Source organism: Megascapheus bottae, chromosome 6 (assembly GCF_031878675.1).
Source record: "Megascapheus bottae isolate mThoBot1 chromosome 6, mThoBot2.hap1, whole genome shotgun sequence".
Classification (NCBI taxonomy): domain Eukaryota; kingdom Metazoa; phylum Chordata; class Mammalia; order Rodentia; family Geomyidae; genus Megascapheus; species Megascapheus bottae.
In genome coordinates, this window is record NC_143514.1 from 54,355,114 (window position 1) to 54,365,279 (window position 10,166).

The 10,166-nt window shown below is 50.5% G+C and overlaps 1 protein-coding gene across 1 annotated transcript; it reads left to right on the plus strand.

The window, feature by feature from the left end:
- Positions 1–343: 343 nt before the first annotated feature.
- Mob3c (MOB kinase activator 3C) lies at positions 344–6,276 on the plus strand. Its single transcript, XM_090333994.1, has 4 exons — positions 344–477; positions 3,662–4,130; positions 5,734–5,969; positions 6,247–6,276. The coding sequence occupies exons 2-4, from the start codon at positions 3,713–3,715 to the stop codon at positions 6,274–6,276; spliced, it is 684 nt and encodes a 227-aa protein (XP_090190120.1). The 5' UTR covers positions 344–477; positions 3,662–3,712.
- The last annotated feature ends 3,890 nt before the right edge of the window (positions 6,277–10,166 follow it).

Consider the following 10,166-nt stretch of genomic DNA (forward strand, 5'->3'; position numbering starts at 1 on the left):
GATGGACAGGCAGTCCTGATTATTGCGCGCGCGGGACAGGTGACAGGGGAGACACCGGCGAGTCCAGGAGGGCGAAGAACCGCCATGTGTTTCAGCAGCTCTGTTGTTCCTGCTCCGAACAGAAGCTGGCTGGTCCCCATTTTATAGCCTAGAAACCTGAGGCGACCCCCCTGGGGAAGGGAAGACCCACGGAGGAGACGCCGGATGGCAGGGACGCGGCCCTCTGCAGACGCAGAGGAATGGAGCCCGAGATGGACTTCCCGGAAAGTGGGGGGACCCACCCCTTGCCCCGCCCCGCCCCGCCCCGTGGCCGCGGCGTGGCTGGGCCCGGGGCGGAGCTGGCGTCCCGGGCGGGTCGGAGGGCGGCGGCGGCGGCGGCCGGGCGGACGGACGGACCGGACAGGACAGCCGGCCCAGCGGGGCGGACGGCGGCCCCGCGGCCCGCGGAGGACTCGAGCTCTCCGCGCTGCCCACCTGGTGAGTGAACCCTCGCGGCCCCGCCCGGCACAGCCAGGCCTCGCCCCCACTTTCATTTCCTCCGTGGTCCGGCCGGGCCCCGAGGCACCGTCCGGAAGCGACCCCGACCCCGAGCAGTCCGGACGCAGCCTGAGCGCACCCGGCCGAGGGCCGGGGCTGGCAGCGGCGGGGAAAGCCCGCGCGCCCCCGGGCGAGCCCCGGGTGGGGGGCGTGTCTTCGGAGCGGAAACGTCAGGCCGGCTCCTCCGGGACCGGCGACCCGCTGGGCCCTGACAGCTGGTTGTAGGAGGGGGATCCTGGGGGTGGTCTGGGGCGGAGCACTTGGATCTGAGTTCCCGCAGGGACCAGCTCTAGGCTCTAGGAGGGGCGCGTGTGGCCCGGGGCAGGGAGACTGGGAATGTTACACACCGGCTGGGGGCCTGTCGTCTTCGTTTGGGAAGCTCCGATGTCAGCTAGACAGTGAGCTAGCCACTGGGAAGGAAAAAAGAAACAAAAAACGGGGCGGGGGGACAGTGGCTCAGAGAAGGGGACAAAAGGGAGGTGGTACCCACCTTCAATCTGGAGCAAGTCCCAGACTTGGAAGTTTTATGGCCAGAAAGCCAACTCTACCTCCATGCCCAGGACACCCAAATCACTGAGGGGTGGGGTCAGTGTGTTGCTGCAGGAAGCAAGTTGGTCTGATTGGTGGAGAAGAATTCTGTGCCTTCCCTCTCCCTTCCTCTCCTCCTATTGCCACCAGGCCAGCCACCGGCCAGTGCAGGCAAAAGATCCTTTGCTGCTTGCCATGGGTTGAGCTCCTCCTTTACCCAGTCCTCACTTCTGTCTGTAACTTGCTCTGTGAAGTCTTCTCTCTGGGTCTCAATTTCCCCATCTGTACAAGTAGGTTGGGTCAGTTGATTTCTCAGAGCTATTTCAAACGTAAGACTCTTGAGTCTAAGTTTCTCATAAAACTCAGCCACCAACATTGTGTCAGGTCTTGACCTATGATGGCAATGGGGTGGGGACAGCAGTGGCCAAGGAGCATCCTCTGTGTATCACGGGGACAGCTGGACCCAATAAAGAGGGGCCACCTGAGAAGCCTGACAGAGTGTGGAAAGCAGCTGGCAGGGACCAACTGAAGAAAACAAGCAGGAGAGTTTGGGTATGTTCAGGGATCAAGAAGAAGCATGGGATGGTTGGTGAAGGGAAGGTGGGAAGGGTGAGAAAGGTAGGGTATGGAGTTGAAAGGTAGGATGAGGGACTGCAACTGTCAGTAAAGGGCAAGACAAAGCTTGACTGATTGCAGTGTGACTTGGGAGGCACCTGGCCCATGCAGTTTCAAATGGAGAGAGCAAGGGATGTGCGGAGATCTCTTCTTGCACAATGTTCAGCTTGCACCCTGGCACTTCTTTGGGAAGTGGATGAGGGGCAGGGATAGGTGACAGGGCCTTCCACATCTTCAAGTTCCTGCTGGGAGGCCTCTCTCTTCTCTTTTCCTTATTGTCCCTTTCCAGCCTGCCTGTTGTGCATAGAAGAAAAAAAAAGGATCTTTGTCCAAACATCTCCTCTACTGGTTTGATTTGTTGCCAGAAGTAACATCACCCCCCATATATGCTAATTTTTTGTTACACCCAATTGCCACCTTGTTCCCACCCTTATCCCCAGTCCTGTCCTGGTGTTATCAGAGTGCTATGAGGAAAGGAAGTTCTTTTACTGTCGGTCTCTGTGGATGTGTTCAAGCCTCAGTGTATGAGGCTAGAGTCAGGGCTCAAAATGACAAGGGTCAGGGACAAGTCAGTGTTCAGCATGGAACCTACTTCCAGTGCTTAGACTTAGTGCTCATTCTGGGGTCAAGGTCACTGCTCGGAATGTGGCTAAATTCCAGTCTCAGCAATGAGTCTGCATTTCCCAATATCCCACATGATCACTGGAAAGGTGAGATGTTAGAAACCTGGTTGTGTCAGAGTGACCCAGCGTTTGCATGAGCCAAATTCATGGTACCACAAGAATAAGCCAGCAAGCCAGTGATAGAGCAGGGACAAGAAGTCAAGACACCTGGTTCTTTGTGTGGGGCTTTGATTACTGCCCTCCTTCACCTCCAACTGAGTTGGAATTGTTCAGGTTTTTGTTGTTGTTGTTGTTGTTTTGTCAAGTCCTGGGCTTAAATTCAGGGCTTGGATACTGTCCCTGAGCATTTTTTTTTTTTTTTTTTTTTTGCTGAAGGCTAAGCTAGCACTCTACCACTTGAGCCACAACTCCATTTCCCCATTTTTTAAATTTTATTTTGTACTTATGGGGGATAAGAGTCTCTTGGGCTTTCCTGCCACTGCTGGCTTTAAATTGCAGTCCTCAGAACTCAGCCTCCTGAGTAGCTAGAATTACAGATTGGGAGCCTCTGGCACCCAACTGGATCTTTCAGTTCTAAGAGGCAAAGCAGGCATCTCTGAGCTCTAGATGGGTCTAGCTGGGTAGTCTGGCTGCACTCCAGTACCCCAATGCAGTAGGTGTGCTGGAAATCTATGTAGTGTCAGGTACAGTGGCTAGAAGAGGCCAGCACAAAAAAGGGATCTCCAGCCTTGACAGAGGAAGTAGCACTTTCAAAGACTTGCACCCACCCTCCCCCAGCGCCTACAGCCACACTCAGATCACCCAGCTGGCCAAGTAAAGGCCTTTTTCTCTTTCAGGGCAAAGAAAAAGGAAAGGACATGTTTAGTAGAAAAGTCCCTCCTGCTCCCTGGGAATCCCCGGTGGCAGGATGGACATTGGGATATCCCAGAGGAAGCTGAAGGCTAAGGCCCTCCCTCTTCCCCTGCACAATGAAAGCAAAGCTCTCTCCCACACTGCACAGCTGGCCTGTGGGGCTCCCTGAGGCCATTTGTACAGGCTCCTGTCTCCAGGTGGGCCTGTAAGGGCCTCTGCCATCTCGGTCATGATCAATGGCCAGTCCGATGAGCACTTGTGTAAAGCCCACACCATACCCCCTGTAAGGGATTCACTGTAATGAACATGGAAGGCTTGTGGGGATGCAATGCAGGTGTTACAATAGCCTGGAAAGAAGGTGAGGCACTGAGCCTAGAGGATGAGGATTTTGATTCCAGTAAAGGATGCGGAAGTTGCCTCAAGGCTGACAGATAAGAGGGAAATGAGGCATTGCAAATCCAAGTTTAGTTGATGAGGCTCTGTCCACCTGCTTTTATCCTTGGCAGGGCATCTTCAGGCCCCTGCTCCTGGACACTCAGCTCAGCCGGGCACTGGCCATGGCGCTGTGCTTAAAGCAGGTGTTTGCGAAGGATAAGACATTCCGGCCAAGGAAGCGCTTTGAGCCAGGCACACAACGCTTTGAGCTGTATAAGAAAGCCCAAGCATCACTCAAGTCTGGACTGGACCTGCGCAGTGTGGTGAGGCTGCCGCCCGGGGAGAACATTGATGACTGGATTGCTGTGCACGTAGTGGACTTCTTCAACCGCATCAACCTCATCTATGGGACCATGGCTGAGCACTGCAATGAGATCAGCTGCCCAGTCATGGCTGGAGGGCCCCGGTATGAGTACCGCTGGCAGGATGAGCGCCAGTACCGGAGGCCGGCCAAGCTCTCAGCACCGCACTATATGGCATTGCTTATGGACTGGATTGAGGGCCTCATCAATGATGAGGATGTCTTTCCTACCCGTGTTGGTAAGCACCACCTGGCCAGAAGGTCAGCCTGACCAGAGAGGGTGGGAGCCACCGGGAACTCAATCCACAGAAAGGGCATTTAGTCTAATACAAGGACCTTGGGCAATAGAAGATTTGTTATCCTCATTTAGTAGAAGTGGAAGTGGGTTTAGGCAGGTTAATTATCTTTTTAAGGTGAAACATTTAACTATAACTGCCTGACTCCTCCTTGGGGCTCTTGTTATCCAAAGCATGAGTGTCCCGTTCCAATAGGACCAAAACAAAACTATGATTCTGGGAACCTTCCAAAACAAGTGCCTCAAGGCTTCTTCTGCTCCTGCTATTTCCAGTCTCTTGGGAGTTATCTCTGGATCCTGGCCCCAGGAAAGGGAATTAGCTAAGGGTTGGGTGGGCCCCCACAGATATCTTTTCCTCAGTCTAGGGCTCAGAAAACAGGCTCAGACCATAAGGCCTTTTCTTATCTCAACTGGGTAGTGGAGGGTGGGGAGATGAGTGATGTCATTCTGACCCAGGAGCAGAGCAGGCTTGAAGTTGTGTTCATCAGAGAAGCCCCACTGGTACCCTGGGTCCCCCTCCCCCCCCCCCCCCCCCCCCCCGCCCAGGTTATAGAACTCAGATCGGGTGGAGCAGATGGCAAAGCCCAGAGGGGAGAAGTCTGAATGCAGAAGGAAGCTTGGGCACTGAGTCACAATTCAATGCCCATGGCTCCTCCCCAGTGGTGGCTGCCTGTACTTTCATGCTCAAGAAACATTTTATATAAGAGGAAACTGAGGCCACAAGAGAAAGCTCAGATCTTAGGGTAACTAGCACTCAATGTCTAGATGGCCAGGATAAGAGTGCAAGGCTGAAGCTGGGCCTGGAAGAGTGCCCAGGGAGGCAGCTCTCTCACTCCTAAGAGCAGTGAGGAGGGAAGGCGTCGGTAGAGCTGAGTGGCCAGGCAGGGACCCCATCCTGTACACTTACTTCCTTTTAGTCTATATCCCTGGGCTTGTGAGCCCAGCTCTTCATAGCTTTCATTAGCTGACTGGATGGTTCTGCAGAAAAGCTGGGCCTCTTGGAGCAGAGTCTTTATCATTTCCCTTTCAGGGTGCTGCAGTGCAGAGCAAAGCGTATTTGAAGCCTGCCTCCAGTTTATACTGATTAATAATTACATGGCTTTGGGCAAACGGCTCACATTTACATAACTAGAATGACTATCAGACCTAGCTGCCAAACTGGAAGAATTAGAGGCCAGAGGTACAAAGGGTTTAGCTCAGGGCTGGGCTCCCAAGTGGAAGGTTCTCTGTGTTATTATTTGAAAGAATGTACGTTTTTGGAAGGAGTTCTTGAAGAAAAAAATGATTTTCCACATGGAGAGGGGGGATGTAAAGAGGAGGACCTTAGGGTGAGGCCAGAGAGGAAGGTCAAGATCACAAAAGACCTAGCCCAGGAATCATGGGCTTATAGCCCATTTGTGGTTTGGTTTGGTTTTCTAAATCATTAAGTAGTTGTACAAAGAGGTTGCAGTTCCATAAGTTGGGCTGCCTGTGTAGGCAAGGACAGAATTGGGCAAGATCTTGTCCTCAGAATGTTGATCTCCCCTCTGCCCACCTCTACCACCTAGGTGTTCCCTTCCCCAAGAACTTCCAGCAGGTCTGCACCAAGATCCTGACCCGCCTCTTCCGAGTCTTTGTGCATGTCTACATCCACCACTTTGACAGCATCCTCAGCATGGGGGCGGAGGCACACGTCAACACCTGCTACAAGCACTTCTACTACTTCATCCAAGAGTTCAGCCTGGTGGACCAACGGGAGCTAGAGCCACTGGTGAGACCAGGCCTCCACTTCCCTCTCCCACAAGTCTATTCTCTTGGGAGTTTTCACATCCAAAGGTCACTTGCTCTAAGAAACTCTTAATACCCATGTGGATAAATTAGGGGAGGAAATTAATTCGTTGAGCAATGGATCCTATACTTTGAGAGCTCATTCAAGTGTCACTTTACCAACTCAGATCAACAGCCTAAAATTGGGGCTGAGGGAGGGAACGAGAAACAAGGCTGTTCACCCTGTGGTTTGGGAAGGGGCTGCCTGGCAGACTGAGCTCAGACTGACCCCTCCCTGCCTTATGTCTCTACAGAAGGAGATGACAGAGCGTATTTGTCACTGAGCCCAAGCCTGGATGTTGCTGCCAGTCAGATGGACCATCTGAACATAACATGGCTGGGAGAGGGCACCCTCTGGAGTCTGGTGGTAGAGAAATGTGAAGGCCCATAGGACCCCTCCACACACCAAATGCCTCAGAAGTTTACCCATGTGTCTTCCTGAGTGCATGGGAAAGGGAGGATTCAAGGGGGAAACCAAAGAAAGGGGGAGTTAAATCCCTAGTGTGGGTCACCAGGGTAGGTTACCAGATTGCTTCTCTGATACTTGACCCTTCCATGGTGATTCCCAGCTTATCTGGGAAATATGGATGGTAGCTGAGGTGATGGCAGGAAAGATGCAGGAGAGTGAGTGCTATGTGTGTCAGTATGAGTGGGAATGTGTGTGCACACACACAAAGATCCCAGTATGAGAGTATGTGAGAGAGTGAGTATATGTGGAGCAGTTTTGACTGTGTGATGTGTTTTGAGAGTATATCCTTGACACACAGTAAACTCCACAGATGATGGATGGATGGTTGCTTGGATGGATGGATGGATGGATGGATGGGAACCATCAGACTATAACCACTGTAGGAGTACTGACAGCTAAGTGTCACCACTCAGGATGTCTGACCAACGTGTGTAAGTGCACAAAATATGGCCATAGATGTAGATCCACAACTGAATCTTCCAGTTTGTCATCTTCCATTAGCATGAGTTCTAGAGAGCTGGGTAGAGGTTGGAAGAGGAACTCTTCCACTGAGTTTCTTGAACTCCTGACCCACCACACTTGTGGTTTTGATTTGCTAAGCCAGCATGCCACTGAGTTGTCATCTCACTTATCTCCCTTCGTCCAGAAGGGCCTGGTAGTAGACTCCTGGGATCTGGGGGATGATACCATATGTCCACAAAGGTCCCTTGGCTTTTTAACTGTGAATGGTATATACCAATCTAGAATCTATAGACCTTATTTCCAGCCCAGCATGAAACAATCATCTAGCCTAAGGACACAGTGAGATGGATTAGAAAATGTGGAGTCTTGTTTCTTATTCCAGCACATTGATGGGATCATGTAGCTGGTGGAAAGCCCCTATCCTAAAAGAACCTGCCTCATTCCCAGCCAACCCTGAGACATTCCAGCTAGCTGGATTTCCAGAGAGTCTGAGCTGTTCCTTCAGCATCCCCTGACTTAGTACCTCCAGGCCCAGCCTTGTGCCCAGACCCACAGGTACGGAAACTGAGCCAAGAAACTGCTTCTGCTCTCCCAGATTCTCTGTTTTAGGAAGCCAGAGTAGAGAATTAGAAGGATCTGAGATTCTTGTTCTCTTAATGTGCAAAGGAAGAAACTGAAACCAGAAGAAAAAAACTGGCCGACACTTAAGTGAGTGTTTCATGGAGCTGGATTAAAAAAATAAGAGATCTTGACCCCCAACTTAAGACCCATTTCTTGCTATACAGAGATGCATATGGAGAGACTTTCTTCCAGGACACAACTGTTCCTGCTATGAGCAAAGATTTCTAGTCTGATGCCAGAGAGCCCCACCGCCCTTTGTTTGGCTGGGGTTGGCTTCTGAGCTAGGCTTCCAAAACGTACCCCATTTAATGGCCTAGAAACTGCCTGCCCTCTGGGAAAACAGATGGGAATCTCAGGCCAGCCATCTGGGCTTGGGCCTTCTGCCTCTGCTGCTTCCAGGAAGTTCCCAGGGGAAACTTGCTGAACTGGTGGGGAGTGGACGTTGTCCCCAGAGTAGACTGCCTACAGCTAACACAATGAATTCTAGGCTGTGGCAAGAACTGATTGTAGGAAGGGATGGGGAGGGGAAAATCTATTTTTGTGAAACATAAGGAAAACTTTATTGTTGTTATTTTTGGTAAAAAATAAAAGAGGCAAACTGAAGCAATCATGGGCGGGAAGCTGTGGTCTGGGTGCCACATGGTTCTTGGTGGACTGTGGGAGGAGCTAGGCCAGATGGAGCATGGAGAGCTTTATACCCTGTGCTCCTGGCCTATGTCGAGGGCGGGCATGGTCATGTTTCACCTAGCTCTCCAGGATGGGGATACCAAGGTTCTCTTACGGGTCCGAGGATTCTACATGGGGTGAAGCTTGGATCCTTGGGGAAGAGGACTGGCCCTTGTCTTTATAGAACCCAGTCTGATAGGGAGCCTTTCCCTGTTTCCTATCAGGCTGCCTGCCATTGGCTCCATCTGGGTGGTTTGGGGGGTGGGAGAATGGTTAATGGGCTGCTGTGCTGGCAGCTCAGGCCTGTAATCCTAGCTACTCAGGAGGCTTCGCTCTGAGGACTGCAGTTTGAAGTCATCCTGGGCACCACGAATTAACCATTCAAAAACTGGAAATGGAGCTGCAGCTTGGCTCAAAGTGTTAGAGCACTAGCCTTTAACAAAAGAGCTCAGGACTAGCACTTAGGCCCTGAGTTCAAATCCCACAAACTGATGAAAAAAACATACAAATTGAAAAAGAAAAACAGCCCAACTCTAATTATGGAAGACGGTGCCATTCTTAGATTATATTTCTGGCTGAGGCCTGAAAAGGTGTGTGTGTGTGTGTGTGTGTGTGTGTGTGTGTGTGTGTGTGTGTGTATTAGGACATAGTACTCACTTCAGAGCTTATGCCTCAGGAGACACCTGAAGTTCTTGGCTCAGGTCTTGTTGTCATTCCTCTGCCTCTATCCCACAAGCCATGTAGATAGGAATTAAACACAATTTGATACTTAAGAATCAGCAAAGGCCTGTTTGGAGCTCCCCACTATCTGCAAAGGAGCAAGCCTGCCCCCAAAGTTTCATGGCAAGTCCATTACCAGTCTAAACTTTGAATGACTATCTGTTTTTTAATCAGAAGTAGGAATGAATGATTAATTGACCTCTGAGCTCCTTTATTATTCAGTATCAGTAATAGTAACGGTTAATTCTCACTGTGTCTCTGGTATAGTTGTTAAGTGCTTGCCATATAATAGCTTATGAAATCAAGTTTGTTTTTAGCTGGGATTCTTTTCTATCTGATACCATTCCCTTCTTTCTTTTTTTCTCCTTTCAGGTCTGAAATGACCTTTTTCTGCTGCTTCTTTTTCTAGCTCACCAAGGGCCTGAAGCTCAGCATTCTAAAAGGTTGCTCACTGTAGTCATTATACAACTCATACTGTTGGAAAGTCAACGCTTTGGACTCATGGTCATTTTGAAATATACCATGGAAGAAAGGTTTCATGTGTGTATTCCAACACACCCCTACACGTGAATGTCTTAAACACATTAGAAAGAATTCTCTCTCTCTCTCTCTCTCTCTCTCTCTCTCTCTCTCTCTCTCTCTCTCTCTCTCTCTCTCTCTCTCTCTCTCTCTCTCTCTCTTCTCTCTCTCTCTCTCACACACACACACTTGCCTTGAGAGAAAGAGAAGAGAGAACCAGGACCTCAACAATGAGAAAAAAAGAGTCTCCCCACCTAGGTCAAAACCTAGCAAGAGAGGCAATGTCTTGTAAGTACAGCCATCCCTTGCTATATTGCGGTTTGCTATTGTGGCTTCATTGTATTGAGTTTTTTTTTTTTTTAAGAAAAAACATAAATAGGGATCCCTCACCTCTCATGGAAGTTACGCTGCAGAGACCACCACCCCCCCACACACAAGGTGAAAATCTACCAAGTAGCAGTAAGTGAACCATGATATAACAAGGGATGACTATTTAATGCTTCTGCTTGTTGGATTTTCACCTATTGCTGGAGTCGCTGGAACGTAACTCCCGCGATAGGTGAGGGATCACTGTACAGTAGCAGCTTGACTGGGAAGCCAAGTTTTCCTATTGGCTCGAGATCCTTAATGATCTTTGGAGCAGGGGACAAGTGAATAAGCCATCCTATCTATCCCAGGGCAGCACATTTCTCTGCTGAATAAAGAATGACTGACCAC

Coding starts and splice junctions, on each gene's coding strand:
- Mob3c (XM_090333994.1), top strand. CDS start 3,713: ATGGCGCTGTGCTTAAAGCAGGTGTTTGCGAAGGATAAGACATTCCGG. Junction 4,131..5,733: donor TGTCTTTCCTACCCGTGTTG/GTAAGCACCACC, acceptor TCTACCACCTAG/GTGTTCCCTTCCCCAAGAAC. Junction 5,970..6,246: donor TCCACTTCCCTCTCCCACAA/GTCTATTCTCTT, acceptor ATGTCTCTACAG/AAGGAGATGACAGAGCGTAT.